The following is a 27037-nucleotide window of genomic DNA, read 5'->3' as shown; positions in this document are numbered from 1 at the left end:
ATCAGAGAACCACTTTAGAATGAAACCTGTGGAAGAGAGTAGCATTCAGGATGTGTCCAGAAAATACTCGAGTGAGTATTATATGACCATTTCCCAGGCATCCTCATGCCGATGGCTCAGAGGATGTTCGTCCTGCAGTGGAGTATGGAGGAAGGCCAGGATGACTAGGTTAATCGAGCTGTGGTCTATAAGTTCCCACTATAGCCCTTTTTTATTTTTTGGTCTGGATAGAAAATCCCCACCCATTCTACTGTGCTGGTCCCTAGCCTCCTGGTGACTCAGAGAGTGTACATTCTTTTGCATTTTAAGCCCACTATTAGATATCAGAATCACATGTTCTTGAAAGTGTGTTGACTGTTCTCCCAGAAAGCAGACCTCGGTCTCCTGAGAATATGTGCAATACGAGATACTCTGCCTGTCTCAGGAATAGATGCAACTTAAGGATAAAGATAGAGCTGAAAAAGCTGGTGTAGTTCAGAATGGGGGGGAAGATTAAACTGGTGCCCAAAGCTTCTCTGATATGGAATATTTGGTCACGTACTCACATTTCCAGAAAAGCGAAGATGCAGTAACAAAAGAAACTTCTTACAAGGCAAAGAGAATGACACTGGAGTTTCTTTTGGAACAAGACTCTTCCGTTTTTGGTTATGTACAGTTAGGTTCGTTTAGCTTCTGCTCCAGGGTGTGATGTAAGCCCATGCTCTCTCCTTTGGCCTGGGCAAGTTTTTCTTCCAGGTCATCAACGGCCTTTCCCAGTTTTGCAGCCGTTCAGTGCGGGTCTCAGCCTCTTTCAGTTTGTCAGACAGAAGTTTAATTTCCTCTTCATGTTTATCCTCCTTTGCAGAATACTTTGCAGACGGAGCCTTGAGCGATTTCAGGTCGTTAGGGACATTCTTGAGCTGGTCTGCCAGGTCACCGCATTTTCGCGCGGACACCTCCCCTGCCCTTCCCAGCTCTCCGTCCAGGCTGACCCGCTTCCCGCTGCCTCGTCGTATTTGCCGTCAGCCTCCTCGGCCGTGTGCGTGGCCTCTTTGAGCTGCAGATCTTGCACTTGGATCTCCATCTTCTCTTCACCTTTCATGGCCCGGCTTTCTGTCACCTTCATTCTCCTCTCGCTCTGGTCTACACCCTTTCCTGCCTCCTCCGGTTTTTCTCAGGGCTGCGGTCAGTCGCTCCTGAGCCCGGTCCGACTCCTCCTCCACAAGCTGGATGTGTGGATCCAGAGCCGCCACATCTCCTTCAGCTTTCAAGTGATCCAGCGCGCGCCCCAGGCCCTGTGCACCGTCCTCTGCGTCATCCTCTGCAGCTGCAGCGCCTGGATCTCGCGTTTCACCGCCTCCAGCTGGGCCCAGCCCTAGGTGCTCAGTCTCTCCATCTGCTGCTTTAGCCGGGCTTTTTCTAGACAGGCTGCTGCATAGCCAGAGAGGAGACAAACGAGAGCGTGGCAAGTTAAAAGCTTCCTACTATCATCAAGATCTGGCTTTTTTTATTCTTGAATTAATTAACATTTTTTAGATTGCCGTAGGCTTTAGTTAATTTCCAGAGTCCTGGAAATCAGAGCAACACTTTTCTCATTATTTCATTGCTTTTATAAAGAGGAAGATTTTCTGCATCCTTACTTCACCGATCCAGAAATCTCACCTTTTAAAATTACATGGTTCATCCTGTTGACATAAACATCCATCTTTCTCTTTCTTTGGCTTTAGATACCTTGGAGGTGGCATCAGTGAACTTACCCATCCCTGTGCAAACCAAGAACTATTATAAGAGTGTTTCTGACAACAAAGAGATTGTGAAATTAGTGTCTGTGCTTAGCACCATCATCAGTTCTACCAGAAAGGTACGTGTAGAGGTGCCGTGCGGGCCCCTTGCTTCCCCACAGGTGCCTGTGCTTGGATATTACCAGCTCTCCCTGCCTGTGATCTGGCTTCACCCACGGTGCCCGCAGCCCACGAAGGCATCCTATGTGCACACAGCTCATGCTCATTACCTGCAGACTTCATTCGAGGGTGCAGAGGAGGGAGAACTGTTGTTCCCTCCTTCACATTGTGTTCTGTTTTATGCCTCTAACCTCTCCTTTCAATACAAATCAATCCGACCGTGAAAATATCTAATATTTTCCTAGAGCACAAGACAGATGTTACAATTGACCTTCAAGGAGTCAAGGAGAATAAGGCTTGCAGTCAACTTTTCATGTTTGTGCTATCAGGCAAATCATACAAAATATATATATCAGAAGAAAATTTGTATTGCCATATGGAAATTAGATAAAACTGGAAATTCGCCCTGTCCACACAAACTCGTACTGGGCATGGACATGAATTTAGGTTAATTTTTTTCTTCTAACTTGCTTTATTCTCAACTCTGCCCCCTTTTTTTTGTTTAGATAATTTTGTACTTGTTGTCAAAAAGGCCGAAAACCCTGAAAAGAATTTCTTTTTAGAGTGATAAACAGCCATATTCACATTACACTAAGACTTGCTTACCTTTTCAAAGAGTTTCTTGGTCCTGGGGCAGGGGATCTGTAACTCTGTAAATGCGCCTGTTGGGTTGCTGAGTTTTTCTGGAATGAGCTGCATGTGTTTGGAAATGCCATCACTGGGACAGAGTGAGGAAGTGCTTTTAAGCCTGGTTGTAAGATGCCCCCAAGGGAAGCTTTCTCATTGATGCACATTTAATTTTCCTTCCTTGGTGTATGGAAGGTATGGTATTTGACTTTGCCCTCGGGCTAGTGGTCACACAATTCAACAAATGTTTGTCTAATGCTTAGTTTATTGGGCTCTACACTAAATGGTAAAGGTAAGTTGTCTGTACTATAGTAATGCTCTGTCAGATGTACTTTCACATGTCTCAGTAACTGTAGAAAATTCAATAAAATAAATCAGCAGTGAAGTCCATAGTAGTGGCACAGTCTCTGGTATAATCAGCCACTATCATAGAAATCTAAAGATGAGACGTCGTAGTCAATATAAACATATTGCTGGCAAGAAGGCACTTCTCTTTCTCATTTTTGTTGCATTTCTTTTGTCTTATATGAGGGAAAGGTACAGATCTAAAATAGTAGAAAGAGTGGCACTGCGAATGATTTGAAGATATTTTTTCCAGATTCATAGGAGGGCCAAACTGTTTCTAAAACAATGAATGCACACTCAGTCGCCGTACTGGACATGGCCAGCCTTCCCTAGCCCTGGACCCTTCTGAAGGATTCTGCTTCTGCCACAGGAAACCCTGTGCTCTCTACCTTGTCCTCTTGCTGTAGTTGGTTGAGTCAGAGTGCAAACCCAGCCTACATCCAGCACATCCGTGCACTGGCCATTGGTCTGTAGTTCTACCTGGCTTGGATGAGGAGCTGATCAACATAATCCAAGTAGCCTTGTACTGTCGTAGTTGAATCAAGTAGCCTTATACTGTAGTAGTTGAATCAGAGCAGCTCTACATACATCGTTCATATGATTTTTTGTTCTTTAGCTCTAAATTACCTCTACTCTAAAAAAGCTCCACTTTAATAAAGATGGACACTTTCAGATAATGTAAGACTGAGACTTATTAGTCAGGGTAGACTCTTCATAGTGTAGCCTCATGGGTACTGAGATAGCTCAGGACTCTGGAATTTCTACTTAACATCCAGGAGACTTTGATAATCTGAAGTTCAGTCCCCAGAGAGTCATATGCTTGTGATCATGTCTGTATGCTGCTGCAGGGTGTTCTGGATTTACAGGTGAACATTTCAGTCCATTCCAGGGGATCAGCTGTGGGAGCCAGGCAGGGACAAGCTTAGCTCTCTGCATTTCAGTGCATGGAAAATATCAACACACATCAAATGTGAGCCTTTGAGGGACATTTGAGCTGGGCACAGGAGGGAGTTTAACTTCTCCTGGGTTTGGCGCAGGTTAATGCAGTGTACAGAAAATGGGAAATTGTTGTACACGTTAGAGCCCTGTTGGTAATGTGCTATTGTTTCAGATGTTTGTGTTTGCTATGTCTCAGTTATTAACATTTTTCTTATGCAGATATGACTCTGAAGGCATATGTGAGTCAGTGGAAAAACTTGATCTCCAAGAGGAATAAATGTTAGAAGCGAGGAGGCAATTTTTAAGTTATCTGTAGACAGTACAGCAGGACCATCTAGCGAGTAAATCTGAGAGGAGAATCTGAAAAAAACACAGCAACAAGTGTGAAGTTAGTAGTCAGCTGAAAGAAACCAGAGTTTCTGATACTGTGGTAACAAACATGTTCCTGAAAATTCTCCTGTTTTATGAACTTGCTCATTTAACATTAATAATAGAGATTGATAAAGTGAGATTGAGGCTGACACATAAAAAGTAACGTCGTGCTGACTATAACAAAAGTGATACAGTAAAATATTAACATGTTCATTGTGTTATAGAAACTATAGAATGTTACCAAAAATGAAAGAAGCTCAGGAAAAGGTTGTAAAAGGGCTGCTAAGGCTGCTTATGTTGGGAATGAGGAATAAATATACAGAGAGCAGGACCAACTGTGTGGGACAGGGGCTTGGCTGCTGGACCCCGCCTGCCCGTGGCATGCACTGTGACTGTCAGATGGTGAGCCAGGAGGAGAAACAGTGCCTGGGACTGTGATGTCCTGTCCCTGACCCCTGTTTACCAGTGCATGTGAACTGGTGGCAAACTGAACTGTTAACTAAGGTGTCAAACTTGCTTCTGTTACTAGTGCGTATAGGTTGAACAGGTGAACGGGGTTCACTGTGGCAGATTCATACGTGTACATGACGGAGGTCATTCCCATCTCCTTTTGCGACCCTTGCCTCCCCTCCCACCCCTTTCTCCCTCCTTCCCTCTCTGGTTAGATCACACATATGGCAGATAATATGATATTTGTCTTTCTGAATCTGATTTAGTTCATTTAACATGATCATCTCTAGTTCCATCCATTTTCTTCAAAATGACATGGTTTTGTTTTTCCTTGTGGCCGAATAATACTTGTGCGTGCGTGTGTGTGTGTGTGTGTGTGTGTGTGTGTGTTTGTGTGTGTGTGTGTATGTGTAATTCATTTTATTCATTTGTCCGTTGACAGGCACCTAGGCTGATTCCATAGCTCGGCTTTAGTGAATTGGAAATATGGGTATGCAGATGCTACTGTGGCATGCTTTCATTCTTTCTGGAACATGCCAAGGAGTGGTATGACGGAGTCAAATGCTAGCACTGATTTTAGATTTTTGAGGAAACTCTATACTGAGTTCAACAGTGGCTCTAATACTTTCCTTGCCCACCAGCAGGGTAGAGAGATTCCTTTCCCCCCTACATCCTCACTGGCATTCTATTTATTTATTTAGGTATTTTTAATGATAGTCGTTCTGACTGTGATGAAACAGTGAAATAATCAGGAAAGTCAATGTGATTTTGTTTCACATTCTCATAGGTCCTTTACCAAAGCTTAACATTTTTTACCATGTGTTTAATAGTGGTTTGTATTACTTTTACTGGTAAGTGTCTGTTCAGTTTGCCCATTTATTAATTGGGTTATTTGTAAAACATCACTTTTTTTTTTCCAGCTTACATGACCAGTTATAAAAATCAGTGGAAACAGACCTTGCTTACAACAACATCCCTGAAAAACACTAAGGAACGCATTTAAGAATATGTGTGCAGGGGGCGGGGTCTTTTTGAAGATGAGTAAAATTTAAAGAATTTTGGCAGAAGATTGGACGATAAGGATGGGAATGTTTAGCACTGGAAGGGCATTACTTTTTATTAAAATAACTGCTGTTTTCCGGCAGTCCTGTGAAATTTCTCAGTGGCCTTCAGGGCTGGCTGTGTTGTTTGCCCTTCCCTCTTCATCTCGGCCTGACCGCCTGACCCTCAGCAACGCGTCTGTAGATGCCCGCCGCGGCTTCCGTAGGTTCCCGCCGCGGCTTCCGTAGGTTCCACCGGGGAGGACTCTTGGAGAGACTGAAGAGAGGAGAAGGGCTTCACAGCAGTTCTTTCCTTGTGCCTCACAGTGAACGAAGGCTGTTTTTTGTCCAGCTCTAAGCAAAGGCCTATGTCCAAAGGGACCTTCCCAAGCTCTCTCTTGTGGTTTTTTGAAACTCTTCTTCTCCCCTTTGGGTAGGGACGTGACAGTGAAACTTAGTAGCTTTAGGTTACTGCCCACACATCATTGTATGCAGCCCAGTTCTGTACATTTCCAAGGAATGGCCTTCATTAAACATTTTGACAACCCCATAGGGACAGCTACAGCAAAATATTCACCTGTTTCTTGACAGCATTTCAGATTCTTCCTTCTCCACCTAAATCTGTTGTTATTGGGTTCTAGGAAGTTATTGCAGCCATGGATTGCTTCAAACGCTATAATCATATTTGGCAAAAGGAAAAAGAAGAAACCATTATGACGTTTATTGTACAAAACCCTTTGCTTTCTGAATTTGAGTCCCAGATTCTTTACTACCAAAACCTGGAACAGGAAATTAATGCTGAGCCTGAGTATATCTGTGTGGGTCCCATTGCACTGTACACAGGTTAGTTCATTTGATTTTCAGACAAATTCAACAATGTTGTGCTGTCTCTTTACCTTGATTAGTATTCCAGAGAGTTGTAGCTATCGTGAAGATTGGGACTTGAGCTTTAAGACCGATTTGTAGATTTGTTTCTAATTCCCTTTTGCATAATTATTTATCCTGGACTATTCTGAAGACATTGCTATTAAACCTTGAAAATAAAGGCTAATTTAGAGAAAGGAGATAATTCTGTTGGATTTAGAGTTAAGATTCACACTTCCTTTAGTAAGTGACAACAGCAAACATTCGAGGGTTATGTCGGAGGGCTTTGACTTTTATTTTTGGCATTCTGAAATGTATTTTGAATTGTTGCAACAGTTAGCTTTGTAAAATGAATGAGTATATAATGGTTATAAAAACATATCTTTCTCCAGTTTATTTTTCATATTTTAGAGGATGATAAGCTGCAAAGAATTTACTGTCAATGAACAAACAGTAGCATGGCGTCTTCATCCACTCAGGTTTCCCAAACTGAACGTTGGGTATTTGGGTTTTCCAGCTGACTTGAAATTTGCCCTGACTACTGAGATCAAAGCCTGGATGGTTGTCATTGGCCGCCACTGTAACAAAAAATACAGGAGTGAGATGGAAAACATTTTTACCCTTGTCGAAGAATTCAGTAAGAAACTGAACCGCCCAATTAAGGATCTAGATGATATTCGGATTGCAATGGCTGCACTGAAAGAAATCAGGGACCAGCAAATCCTCGTGGATTTTCAAGTTGGACCCATTGAGGTAACTGGCACTACTGTCCAGTGTAGATGTCTGCAGATGGGCGCTAAAGCTAAGAAAAGTAACTTCAATGAAGATGATGATGTCTGACCTTTATGGGGTTCCTTCCATGGGTTGTTCTCACCTTTTCCAGTAATCTAAGGTCTCAAGAGCAGGGTGTGAGGCGAGGGTTTTGGGGCAAATGATTTATTGATGAATGCTCACTGGGGAAAGGGAGTGCGACTTAGGAAAGGACACTGAGGAAAACACTAAGCAAGCATGGGATCTCAGCTCTAGGCAATTTCACCTTCTTCCTGTGAGCAGATCTGCAGCATTAACTGCACCACACAGTCTCACCTTTGGGCAAGGGATACCATCCCTCCAGTTCCCAGGACTGTGGACATCTTTATGAAACGCATCCCATTCAGCTGATGACAGTTTGCTCTGGAAGAAGCAGCAGCACTTAAAACCAACACTTTGAGTAGCTGGGTATGGGAATCCCAGCCAATAAGCTGTACCTCCTTGGGATAATAACAGCCTAATAGTATTCATGCACAAGGAAACAGCGTCAAAGGCATTATGCGATTGAGTCAGTGCTACACATCACGTTTATTTTTATACTATGCTACCTTTTCCAGAGGAAAACATCTTATCAGATGTGGTCATTATATTTATCCTTTTACACATGCTAGTATCATTTGTAACATTGAGAGATTCCAGACATACAAACACCGTCATTTTGCCTCGTTGTAATTCAGACATCTGGACTTACACTCCGATGGGCAGGATCAGATGCAGCCTCCGTGTTTTGTGTAGGTGAACTGGAGCTGCGTGGCTTAGTTCAGTGAAGCTCGTGCAGTTTGCTAGTAGAATAATTTGAGCTGTCAGGGTGAGTTCACTATTGCGCTGGTCTCTTCTGTTCTTATGCTTCAATAAACAAGCGGTTGTAGATTGATGCCCCCAACAGGCAGACAGTAAGATTTTCTTCTTTGTGTAGGAATCTTATGCCCTGCTTAACAAATATGGACTTCTGATAGCAAAGGAAGAGATGGACGAAGTGGACACGCTGCGCTATGCTTGGGAGAAGCTGCTGGCAAGGGCCAGTGAGGTGCACAATGAATTAGTGTCCCTGCAGCCCGCTTTCAGGAAGGAGCTTATTGGTACCGTGGGGATTTTCCTCCAAGACTGTCGCCAGTTTTACCTGGACTATGATTTGGTATGACTCTGGCGTTGTCTGTATTTTCAGGGAAGAGTGGATAGAATATATGAAAAGTAGTCATTGTTTAGATATTCCTTAGGAATGCACATGTTTTATTTTCAAGACAGTTAAAAGCATTTCCCTTCCCCTTTCCTTCCCCTTAGAGTTCATTCAGAGTCATTTCAACATGAAATGGGGAATTTAAAAGAAGTATTCACATTGCATCATTGTTCTGTTACTGAAATTATAGCTTTGTAAATGTATGTAGAAAAATACCATTCAAACACAGTATTGTTCCTCCTTTTCGCAGTTTTTTTTTTTCTTCCGTTGTTTCCTTTTTTGCATTACTGGGGATTGAAATCAGGATATTCACACTGAGGTACATTCCCAGCCCTTTTTGTATTTTAAAAAGCTTGATACAGGCTCTCATTGAGTTGTTAATGTATCCAGGCTAGACTTAGTTGTAATCCTCCTGGGTCAGCCTCCTAGAGTACTGGGTATGCAGTGTTTCCTAGTTCTACAAATGCTAAGGAATCCAGAAGGTGCCAAGCTCTGTCCTTTGTGCTGAAAACTCAGTGGTGACCAAGACACATAGAGCCCTCAGTCAGTCGTGTTTCAGTCATATGGATTTTAGAGCAGAGTCTTCTAGTGGAAATGTGTCATATAGCAAAATCCCTTTCTATTCTATCGTAATGTGGTGCAGAAGGGAAATACATACATGAAGTGTAAGTTAAACTTTGAACTGATTAACTAGAAGCACGCCGAAGCGCAAAGCTCATGTCAGGAGATTGGTGAATGGATAAAGAAGCAGAGAAATTAACATGTTCAAGGTGTCACATGTAGGAAAATCTTGTTGAAACATTTTAGATTATGGTTCACTTTAACAATTATTATTAGAATGATGAAATCTGTGAGTTTAATGTACTTGTGTTTTTATTCCAAGCCAGAGATATGTGCTTCTCCCAGAGGAGCTATTGACTCTTCTTTGCCTCTGTCACCTAAGAAATGAATAATACATTTAAAAGTTTTTCCGAAGTCTTTTAACTTAGGGAAGTTTACCATATTTCCAAGCACATCACTTTCTGAGTCCTTTTTACAAATGAAAAATGATTTCCTATCCTGTATGTGACATGCACGGGTATCAACTTGGATATTCAAATAGTTAGAGTTCATGAGATTTGTACATGAACCCTTAATTCTGTTTTATGTTTTTTAACTTTTTGCTTCAGAATGGTCCAATGGCAAGTGGCTTGAGTCCCCAGGAAGCCAGTGATAGGCTTATGATGTTTCAGGTAATCTTTTCCATTTTTCTATCTTTCTAAATCCTATTAGATTCTAAACAGGTATACTTTTTAAAGCGAGAGCTGCTTATTTTGCAACACAGAATGTGCTTACCTTTTGGGAAATATGATTTTGTGTGGTTACAGTTAGAAGCAATTCCTGTGAACTTGTCATACTAGTTTAGTGTTCCTCACGTGCTCAGGGGTGACGCTCTTGCTTGCTCCCCAGGCTTCTGTTTCCATTCCCACAAACCATGTCCATTAGTTTCCCCTCTTTTTTGTTTTAGAATCAATTTGATAATATCTATCGGAAATACATCACCTATACTGGAGGAGAGGAACTTTTTGGTCTGCCCGTGACCCAGTATCCCCAGCTTCTTGAAATAAAGAAACAGTTAAATCTTCTTCAGAAAATATACACGCTGTACAACAGGGTCCTAGAGACTGTAAATAGTTATCAAGATACGCTTTGGTCAGAAGTGAATATTGAAAACATCAACAGCGAACTCTTAGAATTGCAGAACAGGTAAGGAAGGAAAAGTTTCACATACTCAGAGCTGTCGGGCCTCAAACACTTTCCTCTGTGACAGGCTGCCAGGCTCTCTTTACATCCCAGGTACTTTGAAAGCACATCTTGGGGCACCGTTGTTGTCTCTTGGCGTCATCAGTGTCAAGTGCTCTTTATTGATTTCCCCTGTGTGCACGAAATGAGATCAGCACACCCTTTAATCAGAGATGAATCTTGTCAGGCTCTTTTCTGTAGGTTGGGAGGAGCTAATCTGTTTGTATCGCACTGATCAAATATTCAAAGTTTGCTTTAGATAATTTTCTAAAGTAAAACAAGAAACCCATGATTCTTCAACATTGCTTTAAGTACTAAAACCAAGGAAAGGAAGATCATTTGTTGTACATATTACATGAATACCTGGTACACTCTGTTGTGCTTTGCTGTGTTAAGGTCTCAATCTGTGTTTGTAGAGTTGAAATACATTACAAGGGACTTGTACCCTCTGAAGTGCTGCTTCTACCTGGGTAAATGTTTTGAGAGATTGAAAAAAAACTTTCTTGATTTGGAGGAGCAATTTTGTGTATGATGTGCCAGTATATTGTAGTAACAGCCTCTACATCATGAGATTTCAAATGAAATAGGTATTTGTAGAGACTGTTTTTGATAGAAGTGTTAGCAGATAGTCTTGGATTGGTGATGTCTTGGCTCATATTCTCGTGGCCTTTCGTGTCGATTTTCCCTCCGCAGGTGTCGGAAGCTGCCCCGGGCGTTGAAAGACTGGCAGGCTTATTTGGATTTGAAGAAGACCATTGATGATTTCAGCGAGTGCTGCCCCCTGCTGGAATACATGGCCAGCAAAGCCATGATGGATAGGCACTGGGAGAGGATCACCGTTCTCACCGGGCACAGTCTGGACGTGGGGAGCGAAACCTTCAAGTTAAGGAATATTATGGAGGCACCTCTTCTGAAATACAAAGAGGAAATAGAGGTACAGCTGGTAGACACTACTGTGTGGTAGAAGATTGGATGATCTCATAGGATGTAGTAGCATTCCTGTATCTTTAGAGTAAACCACGTCGGGACGTTTGCAACTTCATTCCTGACATTCGGCCATTTCTGCAACAAGTGTGTATCGAAAGCCTTCCATGTGACAAATTCTGTGCTGGGCACATATGCATTTCTGCATTCATAGATCATTAACTAGTATAGTGAAATGCTATGTAAGTTAAAGAACAGTTATACATTATAGTAAATATCACTTAAGGAAATGTATACTGTTGTACAAGAGTCTTTTACAAAGGTGTTTGTCTCCTTTGGGGATGACCAGGGCAGGGAAAGCAGGGGTGTTTGTGCAAACCTGGCTGGGTGAAGGGAATGGAATCACGTGGGACTTAGTGCAAAAAAAGACCATTCCAGGCACAGAGAGCATCGTGTGTGCAGGAGGAGCAGATGCTGGTGTGTGGCTGGGGTATGGAGGAGGAGAGCAAGGAAACAGTTGGGGCCAGGGAACTAGAGTGGGCCTAGAGCATGCTTTGAAGGGAGAACCACCTGGGAGATGCGTTTGCAGTAGGGAAAGCCACTGTTAGGTTTGCATTTTGTAAGCTCATCCTGGATGTACAGAAAGAATTGAAGAAGAGCAGGAGGCAAAGGATGGGAAGCTAATTGAGGAGTTTTAAGAGTAACTCAGGTTTGCTGGAAGGGAGGAGGAAATAGTGAAGCTAGAAAGAGAACAGATCTAAGGGATTTTGAGGAACCAAAACTGGGAAGAATTTGTTGGTGGAGGGAATGTGTTTGGGGAGAACGGGGAACAGATGTGTGAACTGGTGACTTCCTGCTGAGAGGTCTGAATGTTTGTTCGTAGGACCGAGAAGTTAGTATTGGAAGGGAATCAGATTGGGCAACAAGCTGCAAAGATCATGAGCTTGACTTTGGGCATGAGTTTGGTATTTCACAGGCTGTGCTTGGGTTTTGTTGAAACATCCATATAGAGAATCTCAGCCGGCAAGTGGATGTGAGTCTTACTTGGAGATCTGAAACGTTACTGAACTCGTGAGCATAGATGAGCTCATCCTGAAAGGGACAGTGGTGTGAGAAGTGAGGGAAACAACAGGGCTCAACCAATCGTCCGTGGAAAGATGAAGCTGTGGGAGAAACTGAGAATGTGGCTAGAGAAACAAAGAAATCAGATTTCTGCTTATTTCCTTTTCTTGTGCTGGATTCCTTCTCTGTCTGTCTCTCTCTCTCTCTCTCTCTCTGTCTCTCTCTCTCTCTCTCTCCCCGCACACACGCACACACACACACACACACACACACACACATTTATACATGGCCCACATGTTATATTGCACTTGACACCTGGAACATTTTAGCTACACATGAGGCACGTAGCGAAGACAGGCTGTCTGCTGTGCTAGGACTCTTAAGTTATGTGACTTTCATGTACTAAAGAGAGAGCTTGCTGTCTTGACAGGACATCTGCATCAGTGCGGTCAAAGAGCGAGACATTGAACAAAAGCTGAAGCAAGTGATTAATGAATGGGACAGCAAAACCTTCACATTTGGCACCTTTAAAACCCGTGGAGAACTCCTCCTGCGAGGAGACAGCACCTCAGAAATCATTGCCAACATGGAGGACAGCTTGATGTTGCTGGGTTCCCTCCTGAGCAACAGGTAGGAAAACCATCTATCTTTCCCCTTACATTTGAGAAGCGTAAGAGAAAATATTTTGAGGGAAATTAGTAAAAAATGCAGTGCAGTAGTACCCTGCGTGCAATTTATTCAGCAATGAAAAACTTTCTTAATTTTAGCCTTTGGCACAGCATGCCCTATCCTGGTTTTTTCCCACTATGCTGTGTTTGTGGGATGTATCTGAGGGATTCAATTGGACAAAATAACACTCCATGGAATTATCCTCTTGGATCTTGCCAAACGAGTCAGTTTGCTGCTAATAAGCCTCACTGCATAGCTGACAGCTCAACAGGCACTCCAGATTCCAAACTGTAGTTTGAATTGCAGGATAATGATCATTCCACTTGAAAAAAACTTTCTGCCAACATTCGCCAAAAAGAAATTCTTAGTTTAATTCATTCTTAGTTGAAATTCATACTTTAATGAGATGACTTGGCCTCTCTTACTCAGACCAAGATAGACAATGATCTTAATTCATAAAGATGTGTCACATGGCCTAGACAGGTGCCACTGTAACTCCTCCATTGGACAATCGAATGGAATCAGTGCTGCTGTGACATTATAGACATGTAAACCTGGACTCATGAACTTACATTTCCTCGAAGCAATGAATGACCTTCCCTTTGTGCTTTTGAAGATAGTTTTTTGGTCATCAGGATCTCAAACGTACAGTAGTTGGATAACATATGGACACTACTGAGCTATAATTTTATTGTGATATTCTAGCTGTATATTGTGTTTTAGTATAGGAGGTGCTATCTATTTAATGCCATCTTGATAAAAATACCTTTGTTTTCCATTTATTCATACATACAAGTCCCATGGAATATAAAATTAGATCTTGGAGATTTAGAGCATTGGTAATGTCAAATTTGGACTGCTCAAGATTTGGTTTTAGCAAACTTAGTCACTATTCCTACCCCACCAGAATGAAGGATGAGTGCATGACAGCATACTTGGGGAAGAGAAGACACACACCCATACACAAATTATATAAAAATGATCTGTGTTGGGGTGGGGGAACTCACCACCCAGAAACTCAGTTGAGAGAATGTTACTTTCAGTCCCAGTAACAATGGCCAGGTAAATTGCTCCAGGAGTGGGGTGAATCAAATTGTATACCTGATCTGCTCCTTAGATGATGAGTCTTCATCACTTTTTATGCTCTGGACAAAATATAAAAAGCTAGACTAATAATACACAGCAATTGGCGACAAAGTACTCACTCAGTATCATCACGTTGCAAACCAGCAGTACAATCAAACTTCCAGAGAAACAGCTTGAAAACTAAGATTGCGAAGAAGAATTTTTATTGTGAAAACAACAAAAAAGAAAATGATGAACATTTGTTTTTCATTTTCAAATTTTAGATACAACATGCCATTCAAAGCCCAGATTCAGAAATGGGTGCAGTACCTTTCCAACTCGACTGACATTGTGGAGAACTGGATGACTGTGCAGAACTTGTGGGTTTATCTGGAAGCCGTCTTCGTGGGGGGAGACATTGCCAAGCAGCTGCCCAAGGTTTTGGAGACTTCTTTATGATCCCACTGTGTCTCTTAGTTAGAGAAACGTCAAAGAACCAATAGCCTCTTAAAGAATGCAATACTATGTTAGTCTCTATTACACTCCCCTCCCCAGTATTTTTGTTTTCAGAGCTGATGGTGTTATTCTGCAGAGGTAGTGAGGAACTGTGGAAGGGGAAAGAGATGACAATCAGAGGGAGGAGGCTGTGGAACTGTGATGTTTGATGAGAAATTTGAGGGTTAAAAAAGCAAAGCATAAACTCCTGCATAATGGTGTGCTTCTTCAGAAAATTTCGAAGTGCAGTGTGGAGCAGTGTAGAATTATGGCGTAGTTATCTTGACAATGGTAGGATAATTTGTTCAGCTACTACTGACGTTTGAAAATAATGCACACTGTACAATGTACTAAATTATATTGGTATTGTAAAATTGAGGGGTGGAAATCAACAAGAAACAAAAGCTCCCAAACAAAAAGACATTCTCGAGATACTGGGTGTATTTTTATCATGAGATTGTAATTATCTTGCTAAGTATACATGGGGTATATTTTGAGTATTTAAAAGACATTTCAACCAAATTTCAAGAACTCTTATTCAATTACCTTAAGTTGTTTGCAAGGTTATAACATTTTAACAATATATTTGAGTTTTGAAGGCATGATGATGTTGACTATTCACTTCACTTAGGTTTTGCAACTTTCTCTTTGATAAGTTTTCAGTTTAATTATAGAAGCCAGATACGTTAGTTAGTCATACACCAGGAAATTTATTTTTTTGGTCCACTGTGAAGCATGTTCACACACTAAAATTTTATTTATTTTTTGTTCATTTAGTTTATTGGTGCATTGTAGGTGTACATTATGATCGTGTTCATCATTAGGAATTTGTACCTGTACAGATGTATCTTGGTTCTTATTTTTTCCCATTCCCTTACCTCTCCATCCCTCCCTATTTACAAAAGGTTTGTTTACATTTTTCCTTCTTTTCTCATTTTTTTCCCTTCTTTCTTTCCTCCCCTTAGTTTCCCTTCTCCTTTCAACTTTTCCTTCCTATTTCACAGTATCAGTTATACATTTCGGTCCTCAGTTACACTTTCAGTTTTTTTGCACCAGAGAAACAATTCAGTCTGTACACATCTGTGTCCTATTTATTTCGCTTAAGGGTATGGTCTCAAGGTTCATCCATTTAGCTAGAAATGTCTCTAGTTTCTCATCCTTTATGGCTAAAATTTTAAATATTCATTTAATCATTTTGCTGTTATACTTGTGCACACTTTTCTTCTCGATGGTGAAAAAGAATCTAAACTTGGACATCACAATGGAAACTTTCACACAGAATATTTAAGGAGCTAAGTGGAGTTTCTTGCTCACTTTGGTTGTATATGCTCATTGATAATACTATATATAGACAGTTTTAGGGAAGAAAACCATAATTCCTACCCTCTCAAAATAACCTGTACATCTCCCATTTTTTTTTCTGAAAACATGTTAAGATGTTTTTTGCAACTTTAGAATCTGACTAGAACTAATTTCATATTCTTGTTTTTAAATATTTTCCTAAACCCACAAACAACCCAACATTCATTGTGGAAAACTTGAAACTAGAAAGTTCACTCCATTTAGAGATAACTGATGCAAACAATTGGGGCTGTCCTTTCCTTCTAGATTCTCTTGTAAAATGTTATTTTTACACCCGTTTCTTGTTTTTATTTGATGGGCGTGTCAAGCTTGGGCTAAAGACCCTGAATAAGGAGGGTGGTGTGGTACAGTAGAGCAGAGGAGAATTAAATTGATGGGAATGTGTCTGACCCTAAGCACACGTAGCTTGGGTACCCGGCCTGGTTATGTCTGTGGTATCGCTGGGAGGCACTGGAGATGCTGCCCTTGAGATGACAGATGTCTCCAGATGTCCTTTGTTCCCTCCTTCTTCCAGGAAGCCAAGCGCTTTTCCAATATAGATAAATCTTGGGTGAAGATCATGACTCGGGCCCACGAAATGCCCAGCGTGGTCCAGTGCTGTGTGGGAGATGAGGTGATGGGGCGGCTGTTACCACACTTGCTGGACCAATTGGAAATATGCCAGAAGTCCCTCACTGGGTAAGCTCTCTGAACCTGCCAGAGAAAAGGGGGCAGGAGGAGTGCACAGCAGCAGCCAGATTAGTTCTCCATGGCTCAAGTTTAATTTCTGTGTGAAGGTGCTGTGCCGTTGAACCTCACATTCTCTCTAAGCACTCAAATTTGTCCTGATGTTGGACTCAGGATTCAGGCTGCTTTCCTCACTGTGATAAGATTTGCAAATATTCTCGTATAGTCTCGGCTTTGAAAATGCTATACCTATTTCCTGATATTGTTCTTGGAAAAAGCATCTGTAGAACAAACATATTTTATTTTAGTCCTCATGTGAGGGGTCAGGATTGTGTGAAGGTGAGTGTCGGATATAATATTTACCAGTGCCGGGCCATACCTAGGTGGAAGGACCGTCTGTGGGGTACTTCAGTAGGAGCTTGAGGTAGGGCAAGGATTTTCTTCAGGAAATCTTTGTGTGTTTCCTCCAGTTTCGGTGAGGGTATCTCAAAGTGCTGTGCTATATAGTATCAGCTTGCTTCCTTTTGTTAGAAGTCTCTTCGAAGCAGCATTATTAAATACCACAATCATAGCCATGCCAATGTTAGTGAAGCACCCTTTAAATGTCTACTTTAAGGCAAAACCATTTGCAAGTAAGTCCTCCAAAGCATCTCTTTAGAAAAATAGACTCTTCTGTATTAATGATTTGGCCTGCTTTGTAAAATAGGCAGGGCATGTCAAATAATTATTGAACGGTATTTGACAAGAAAAGCACTTTTGTTTTCAAATGATCACCCGCGTCTCCATGAGGATTATTAGGGCTACTGTGTGGCAAACACCACATGGTTTTTAGGTGGGCTTGACTGGACACCATTCAGTCTACCACCAGGATCAGACCCGAGAGCCTCAGGAAGGGGGTTAGAAGGTCCTCATGCTCCCTGGGCTCTTCAAGGTGGAAAGACTAACAGGCCAGGGGTACTGGGATACCCTGTCACTTTGGTCATCACAGAGATTTGCTGAGGACTCGCAGTACTCACCTGCCTACCCCAGGGTTGGTGTCTCTTCCTTCTCATCTTCCTCCGCCAGCACGGATGCAAGTACAGACCCACCCCCGTTTTTATCATTCATTCTTTCTTTTTTTATCACACACGTATTCTACCCTAGTGCTTGATATTTTGGCATTATCTTATAACTCATGGAGGAAAAGTCTGCTTTCAAATTATTGACAGATGTGTTCCTTTTTACTAGTTTTTGATTCTTTTACCAAGAAGAGGTTATGAGCCAGAAGTTACGAGCTCAGTAAAAGCATTTGAGTTCTCATATTTACATAAAAACCATATCCTCCCGAGCCATGTTTAGGATCTTGGACTGAAAAGAATCTGCAGAGCAGCCAGGCCATGATTAGGGTACAAATTAAAGGGAAGCATCTCTGAGATGCGAGAGTTGTCATCTCTCGCTACCCTGTGCCCCATACGTGGTTGGCACACGCTGCGTGCCTCTTGCCAGCCCCTAACTGCTTCGAAACATTACTGGTCATCACCAGAATCAGACTGGGCTGCTGTGAGGAGGACAAGATGTAAGAAATAAGAATCAGTAGGGCACTTAACTAAGAGTAAAAGTCAAAGTGACACCAATCAGAGGGATTAGGATATTCAAAGATTATAATCAATCGCCTTAAAGGAAGGGAAGTAGAAATCTAAAACATGAAATGTTACAGCACAGGAGTAAGACTCTAAGGAAATGAAGGATGGAAGAAAACATCCTCTTGGGCCTGCCTCTGTTTTGATCCTGTGCTCTTTTCTGGCCTCCCACTTCTGCCAGATTTCGCGCTTTTCCACACGCCCAAGGTCAGTAAGTCCAGTTGCCACACAGAAGCGTGATACATATTCTACTGAAGCCTCCTGGTTGAGAGAGGAGAGGATTGGTCACAACCCACACACCGAGGCTACTCCACTGTCATCACAGGAAATGTGTCCATCTCTTCCCCAATCACTCACTTACAAGGAACCTCCCTGCATAGCTTCTTAATCCTCTGCCTCTTTCTGAAAATGTCCCGCCCTCTGTTTTGAGAAATTCAGCTCTCTCCCAAGCCGCCCCATCCTACTCACCAAAACAAGCCCAGCAATTGCTGGTGGAGGCCAAGCTTACCTCATCCAATCCCCTGAGGCCTGACCTCCAGGTTGCTGGTCCTGACCAACTTAATCCTCAAGTGAAAACTCATTTTCTTAGGAAGAGAATTCTGCTCCTACAATATAGGGATGGTTCCTCACAGCTGTACACAGGGGATCAGTAAATCATAAAATGACAAGGGAAAAGTAGAAATTAAAAAAAAAGATTTCAAGTAGAAATGAACTAGTAGTTTGAGGAAGAGACAGTGATTAAAACCGCAGGTAATGCCAGGCACAGTGGGTTGCATAAACCTAGAGTTCTGGACTAAGGAAGGAAGCAGGCACGATCTGGACTCCCAGAACAAAAGCCTAGAGCTCAGCTGGGCTGCAGAGCAGAGCAGAACAGACCAAAAATCACAATGGTAATACCCCCTCATTAAGGAGCAAAACCCGGGCTGGGGATCTAGCTCAGTGGTTCTGCCACCTACTTTGGGAGCGCAAGGTCCCGAGTTTGATCCCCTGTAGCAAGCACTGGGTTTCCAGAACTCCTAAAGGCAGAACCCCGTGGTGGTGCAGCTGAGGTGTGGCTGCTCTAGACTGGTAGGTTCTCTTTTCAGATGCTCTTCCAAGAATGATACAGAACCTTTTGCTGTTTTTCAAAACAGAACGAAACAAAGAAAATCCTCCAAAGCTCGGTGTATATTTTATCTCGTTCTCTGCAAATGAACTATGAGAGATTCCAGACTACGCAGAATGTGTGTCCCTTCTGCTCATGAAAAACAAAACAACATTCTGCCATCAGTTCTGAAAAGAAAATAGTTTCCCCATCAGAATGCAGGGCACTCTTGAGAAGCCCAGTACATTAAATCTTGCAGGAAGGTTAGATTGTCCCACATCCTTTCTCCGTGCCCAGGCCAGATGAATTCATTCCTGAGAAGTCCAGCTTCCTTCTTCTCCTCTTAGGTACTTGGAGAAGAAGCGGCTGTGCTTCCCTCGATTCTTCTTCGTCTCGGATCCTGCTCTCCTGGAGATCCTGGGGCAGGCGTCCGACTCCCACACGATACAAGCCCACTTGCTGACTGTGTTCGACAACATTAAAACCGTCAGGTTCCATGACAAGGTTCGCCTCCTTCTCACTGCAAGCCAGTAGTCCCAGTCCTCCTGTTTCAGGACATCAGCTGCCTCGTCAAGGGACTCCCCGATCTTGTGTTCAGAAAACATCATCTCCTTGTCTGTTAGCTCTTGGCCAGTGGCTAACATCAAACTTTGGGATCCGACTCACCTTCAGAACTCTGTTGTTTCTTAACATCTAACGTGTAGATTTGCATAAAAATAATAATTTAAATGTGATCAAGAATGCACTACATATAGCATTCAGGGTTTCACGCGGCAGTTTAACTAAGAAATCTAACAAGATGGAGAAGCCATTTGCTTGCACTGCAGGACCCTGACTAAACATTCAAAATGTTCCAGGGACTTGCTAGTTGCTTAGGCTTCATGATTGTTGGTATGTTTTCCTAAAACCATTTACAAAAATACTCCTAACATGTTTATAGAATCATGAGTTATAGGGGACCCAGAAGAGGCCATTCAGCTTGGGGTAGACTACACTTACACAGCTTACAAAACATACTGTTTTATCTGACTTTCTACCCAATATTTCCTAGGAAAGGGACCTTCCTATTTGGCATGGTATTTAGTCCTCTGTGCCTCACACAAACCTTTAGAAAATTCATTTATTTATCTTAGCACATGATTTAACTGAGTAACTACTATGTGCTAGATGTTATACTTAGCAGTGTCAATGCCTCCAAGAACTAATGCTGTGCTGGCGGAGGCAGAGAAGTAAACAAATGGAGTCTGTAGAGCACAGTTAATGCAGTGGTAGGGTAGCCCATAATGAGCAGTTACAAGGCAGGTCCAGCCCCTTGGTGGTCCTGCAGGTTCATAGTCCTGCATTGTAGCCTGTAGTAAAGCTATTCTTGTAGCACACAATACTGAAGGAAAATTCGGCAATTATATCATGAGACTTGAGTTATTATTGTACTTGCATTAACCACATGGGGCATGGGAACACCTGTCAGGCATTCCCCTAACCTGAGTGTGTGGGGTGTCCGGCCAGGCTTTCTGCAGAGGATATCAGCTTGGACGGCTCTTTTGAAGGTGAGTGGAACATAACCAGGTAGGCAAAGAAGGAAGCATGGTCTGGTCAGGAGGATGAGCAGGTGTGGCTGCCTGGAGGTGTGTAGCCTACGCTGGCAGGACTTCGGTGTGTGAGGTATGCATTTGCTACTTAGGGCTTCCGTGAATTAAAGCAGCAGTAATGCCTTCTCTCTGTGCTCCAGAGTTAAAAAGTCAGCAGTGAGACGGCAGCTGTGTTTGTTCCCACTGAGGGCTCTGGGGAGAATTTCTACACCTCTGTCACAGTTTCCTGTGGCTGTTGGTTATCCTTGGTGTTTTTTGGCTTGTCGACATCATTTTAAGGTGTGCTTTTGTCTTGACACATTGTTCTTCTTGTGGGTCTTTGATTCTACATTTCCTCTTGTAAGGACACCCTAAATCTAGCCTGACCTCAGTTTTTACTTGATCACATTTACACATGTTGTACTTCCAAATAATGTCACATTCACAGGTCCTGGGGCTACAACTTCAGCCTTCTAGGGGACACAGTCAACCCACGTAATAGATAGAAGCCAACCTGAATTACTCCAGCCTGGGCTCAGATCCCATAGGACTTTACCGAGAGATAGCGAGACAGAGGAAGAGAATGGCAGGGGTCACATTCCCCAGGTTGAGCATGTCACGCTGTGGAATCCACTTCATCCTGCGTGTGGCAAGACCCGCAGGGGGCTTCTAAGCAGGGCAGGGGCCTGATTTGTGTTTCAGACAAATTCTGTGTGCAGTGTGGGAAGTGGAATGAAATAGAGAAAAGAAAGGAACAGCTGAAGTGCTATAGAAAATCCTGGCACAGGGAGTAAAGAGAGGGTGGCCTTGAATGGTCCAAGCCAGTGATTCTTCCTGGCCCATCAAGTGTGTGTGGGTTGAAAGAAGGAGCCGAATTAACCAGGGAATTCTCTCTGATGCTTTTGCTCAAATCTTTCTGCTTATCGTGCCGGGACTTCACGGTTCAGAAGCAAAGCTTTTCATTGTCTCAAGCTGTCCACTGAACATGGTTTAAGCTTCCTTCTTTATTGTTGAAAGCCCCAGAGATCAGTTGCTTCTGCTCTTGGCCATCACTTCCTAAGATAGCATTGATTTTGTGTGTTTCTACCTAAGGTTACTATGGCCAGATGCCAGGTCCTGGTTTTGTGGGTCTCCAACCTTAGAAAATTGTGCTCAGGAACTCGGAAAAAGTCCATGCAAGTGAGGATCACTGAAATTTAAGATTCACTACCTTCCAGAGATCACTTCTGTCTGCGACTGAGGAGGAGGCCTTTGTGTTGACAGTGTGCGTGATTTTATTTAATTGTCACGAGCAGTGTGAGATAGTAGGGAAGTAGGCCAGGTGTGATATTTAGTGATTCACCAGAGGCAAGAAATTTAGTCTCAGCGTTGTCCTCCAGCACTGCATCTCCGTGCCTGGAAGAGGACCCCGGCCTTGCGTTTGGACCCCAGATGACACGTTCTTCTCCTTTTGCTCACCGTGTGTGACGTGAAGTGCAGGGAGCAGCATGAGAGCTGGGTCTGGTTAGATAATGTCATGTGAGGGCCGGGGATTTAGCTCAGTGGTTGTGCTACCGATCTCGCAAGCGTGAGGTCCTGAGTTCGATCCCTGGTACCAAAAAAAAGGAAAAAAAGAAAAAAGTGACGTGGCCAGGCTCGTGTGAAGAGCACTGTATTTGGTAAAGAATTATTCTCATGAGTCTTGTTGACCAGGTCATTTCTAATGCCAATCTGATAATCTTGGAGCCTGGAATTACTCCGAGAAAGCCCCCCTTTCCTTTGGGAAACCTGAGAGTTTTTTTTTAATCATTACATTTGTTTTAAATATTTCTTTTAGGAAATAAATTTAATCCCTTAGAGTGTGGATCAAATTTGGAATCGATTTAGGAATTCATTGTCAGGTTTCATGACTAACATTTCTGTGTGACTTTATGAGAAGGGTAATATTGATAAGGGGCACAGAGGAAAATTATTCTTCTTTTTCATATAAATATCACTGTTTTTCCATCTTCTTACATAGATCTATGATCGGATTCTGTCTGTTTCCTCTCGAGAGGGTGAGACAATTGAACTGAACAGCCCTGTGATGGCAGAGGGTAATGTGGAGGTCTGGCTGAATTCTCTCTTGGAGGAATCTCAGTACTCACTACATCGTGTAATTCGCCAAGCAGCTGAAAATATTCAAGAAACAGGTTTCCAACTGATTGAATTTCTTTCTTCTTTCCCTGCTCAGGTCAGTGAATTGAAATTGGAAAGTTTTTTTTTTTTTTTTTTTTTTTTTTTTAACAGCTACCTTACAGCTCAGTTATTGCCTATTGTAAGCTTTTGCAGATAGCATCATTGAACTCTGGACCAATATTAAGATTTTCATAAGATTTATTAAATGTAGATAAGCGTAAAGATTTCAACTATAGATTATTGTGAGTGTGTGTGTGTGTGTGTGTGTGTGTGTGTAATTTGTATTTGGTATTTAAAAGTTTTTCCAACTGAATTTCCTTATATAATGATGTACACAAATCATAAAAATGTACTGAGTGGACACTTTACTAGAAAAATGAGAAACATATTTCAGTATTAAAATATAGGGAACAGTGTTTTTTTAGTCATTGTGATCAATAAAGTCTTTTGCATCTGTTATTTGTAAGCACCATGGTAGTTTGGGTAAAGCAAATTTAAGACCTTCTTTATCTGCATGTAATTTAAAACCTATTTAGGTAGAAATGTAAATTAAATGACAAAATTACAAGAAATATTGTACACATCATGGGGCTGTACATACTTCATTGCTAGTTTGATAATACAGATAAAGTTTCTGTGGGTTTTGGAACGAGATACCAAGTTGATGTATTGAAGCCTTTACGTTTGCATAACAATAACAATTTTCCATTATGTTGTAATTGCTGTTTACCTATGTAAATAGGCGATGTGCACTCATAAAATCGTTTTCTCTTTTGTTTCTGTAAGGTTGGCTTATTGGGCATTCAAATGATATGGACGCGGGATGCTGAAGAAGCCCTTAGAAATGCCAAATTTGATAAAAAGATCATGCAGAAAACCAACCAGTCTTTCCTGGAGCTCCTTAACACACTAATAGACATCACCACAAAGGATCTGAGCTCCGTGGAACGTGTTAAATATGAGACTTTGATTACAATTCACGTGCACCAGAGAGATATCTTTGATGACCTGGTAAGTTCTTTATAAATGCTGTGACACATACAGAAAAGCTAATACTGCACACTACCCATGTGTACCCACTGGAATTAATTAGAATGTATTCAAGGGAAAGGTAAATTCAAGCAAAGAGTCATCAAACAACCTGATCAAAGGTTGTTTGCCCCACTTTAGTTTCAGCCTGATAATAAAATTTCTGGTGATCTAAACTATGTTACTGAGCAATTGGATTTAATTTTAAAACTGTTTATGTGATTGTTTTAAATGCTCAAGTGCCATTAGCATCCTGAAAGTTCTTTGTCTTGTGCTCCTGTTAGCTATGGATGGAAGATCACTAGTTTTTTGCTGCAGAAATGATAACTGCTGCTGGTAGAGCTGTTTAAGGCTTCTTTTAAGGCCTTGGATAAATCACACCCTTAATGAGTTTTGCATTATTTTACGTCACTGAATGCAAAGTGATCTTTCCAAGCGTAGTTTATGCCATTCAGGTGTCATGCAGATTTTTTCCTTTGAAGACGGAACAAGAGGAAAAGGAGCATTCAGTAGCCAGAGAAAGTGGGCAATATGAAAAGAAAGGAACTTTGTGTTCTGCTGTAAAAGACAATGTTAGATAAGAGACAACACTAGAAGAGATATGAATCTCTTGCTTTCCTAGTGATTTTCTGAGTTGTGTCTCAACTCCATTAAGTAAAAAAGATTATGAACATTTGGTCCTGATGTAATGGAAATAAAAGACCACACCATCAAGCTGTTCTGTGCTAATTTCCTCTCCTAATAGTTAAGCCCACTCTTTCCCTCTCTTAGAAATGAAAGACTCCAGGTAATTTTGATTTCTTGTTTGTCAAGGAAAAATGATTAAGGTGGTTTAACATTTTTGGTTAGACAATTCAGACAAAAGCTTTGCTGGGCGATAACCTGCCATCTAGGTGTAAGAAATTTTGTCTTGTTGCAAATTCCTAGGAAAATAATTAATGGATTAAAAAAATAATAGTGTGCTTTAACATAATCTTACCAGATGACTTTTTCTCAATGAGATTGTTTAGCTCTCTCTGTGCACTGCAACATATTTTTTATAAGTTGAATTTCTTGGTTAGGAGTATAGTATTGGTCACTAAAGGTTGAGATTTAAGAAATAAATCTTATCATTAAACTATATAATGGCATCTAACTTGGAGGGTTTAATTAGGTAGGGGTTCTTTCGATTTTTCTTATGCCAGTGTCTGGTTTCTTTTTTGTCGATCAATAAGTGAATGGGTTAGGTGATAATATAGTTGACGTCTCTGAACTAATACAGTTTTTTTTTACTTTATAATTTACATAATGCTAATGTTATATTTAATAGATGATTCTCCTTTCAGTTGTAACATATACCTTTTGAATTTCAGTGTCATATGCACATCAAGAGCCCCACGGACTTTGAGTGGCTGAAACAGTGCAGATTTTATTTTAATGAAGATTCTGACAAGATGATGATCCACATCACAGATGTGGCTTTTATATACCAGAATGAATTTTTAGGCTGCTCTGACAGGCTTGTCATAACTCCGCTCACAGACAGGTGATGGAAGGGCTCTGATTTTGTGATTGCTCTGCTCCTTTTGCCCAGCACTTTTATTCTCTGGGGTTCTCAGAGGACTTTTGCTTAATGTCTCTTTTGAGTTGATAGACTCTTCTATACCGAACCCTTTGAAATGCACTATTTCTAGCTCCACACCTGTGACCTCATGTGGGATTTAGGGCTGTGGCTGTAGCAGGCCTGGCATTCTTTGCTTTTCTTCTCATAGAGGCGAAGTGTAGACACCCCTGAGGAAGCTGAAGAGACAAGAAAGGGAATTAATTACAGTGTCACCAGTGAGGATCACAGCGCGCCTCAAAGGCTACTTTAGCAACTGTGGCACCTGTGGTCCTCCCAGAGCGGTGATGGCTGCTTGGCAGGAAAACAGTGAAAGTGGTGGAGAGGACACTGGCCGAGGCGCAGGAGTTGTCATCTCTGCTCTCCACCTGTCACCAGTTTTGGTACCTGGAGCCGTCACTGCAGCCTCTCTGCACTCTGTCACCTCATGTCTAAGATGAGTGAGGCTGCTCTCTGGGCCCATCCAGGATGGGTTCTGTCCTTCGCATAGTCTGATTTGAGCTTGGTGATGGCGGTCCCTTCGGATGCTTTCTGTTGAGGGACGGACATGGATGTCCTTGGGGGACCACTATTCTCACTGTCTCACTGTTCCTCAGCACTGCGAAAACAGCCACTGTGAAGTTCACCCACATCGAAGGCTGTCAGATTTGATGGTCGTGTACGGTCCTCGTGTTCTTTGCCTGATCAGCCGCGTGGACAGATGGGTTGATGATTCTCTCCTTTGTAAAGCACTTTGCTCACACAGCTTCCGGGGCAGCACACTTTCCTGGCTCTTCCTACGGACCCGCTTGTGCCTTTATACCCGTTCCCACTATTTCCTCTTCATCTCCTTCACCTTTAAACCCGGCACAGGCCAGGCATCTTTTCTCCACCTACACTCACTTCACGGGAGATCTCACGTGGCTTTCAGTGCCGTCTAGAAGTTGTCCCCGCCTCTGCATCAGCCAGAGGCGGACTCCAGGCACAGACATCCGCCTGCCTGCACGACGTGCCTGCTTTGGCCATCACCACTGCTTCCAGTGCACCATAATCTCTCACCTGGGTGCCACCGTCATCTTTTAACTGGTCTTCTTGTCTCACCATTGTCCCCGTACGGTCTGTTCTCAGGTCAGACACCAAAAAGAAGCCATCAAAGTAAGAGCCAGGGTCCTCCTTTCCGCCTCGGAAGCCTGGCACAGGCTGACTCCTGCCACTTCTTGGTTTCTCCTTCCTCTCCTTAAGCGGGCCCAGCAGAGTCCTGCCTCAGGGCCTTTGTGCCTGTTGTACCCTTGTCCTGAATCCTGTTTGGGACAGAGGGTCAGCTTATCTTTCCCTCAGTTCTCTGCTCAAATGCCATTTCTGAGGGGTCTTCGACCCACTCTATGGAAACAGCGCTCCCCGTATCCCATAAGCCTCTTTCCCAACTGCATTTCCCCTTACTTATTTTTTTTTTCAGCTTTAAGAGTTTATTG

The 27037-nt window shown here is 42.3% G+C and overlaps 1 protein-coding gene and 1 pseudogene across 1 annotated transcript in view; one reads left to right on the top strand and one right to left on the bottom strand.

The window, feature by feature from the left end:
• Positions 1-27037, top strand: part of Dnah5 (dynein axonemal heavy chain 5) — a 316139-nt gene that overhangs the window by 126866 nt on the left and 162236 nt on the right. Inside the window, 14 exon segments of the mRNA XM_019208553.2 lie at positions 1707-1840; positions 6295-6496; positions 7035-7270; positions 8244-8462; positions 9674-9736; positions 10012-10250; positions 10980-11220; positions 12703-12902; positions 14291-14444; positions 16378-16541; positions 19580-19736; positions 22800-23012; positions 23744-23968; positions 25339-25511. Of these exon segments, the coding sequence (XP_019064098.1) occupies positions 1707-1840; positions 6295-6496; positions 7035-7270; positions 8244-8462; positions 9674-9736; positions 10012-10250; positions 10980-11220; positions 12703-12902; positions 14291-14444; positions 16378-16541; positions 19580-19736; positions 22800-23012; positions 23744-23968; positions 25339-25511 (2620 nt within the window).
• Positions 646-1684, bottom strand: LOC104867229 (annotated as a pseudogene).

Source organism: Fukomys damarensis, unplaced genomic scaffold (assembly GCF_012274545.1).
Source record: "Fukomys damarensis isolate Sample0158 unplaced genomic scaffold, DMR_v1.0_HiC HiC_scaffold_1, whole genome shotgun sequence".
NCBI classification, from domain to species: domain Eukaryota; kingdom Metazoa; phylum Chordata; class Mammalia; order Rodentia; family Bathyergidae; genus Fukomys; species Fukomys damarensis.
This window is presented reverse-complemented; position numbering and strand designations above follow the sequence as displayed.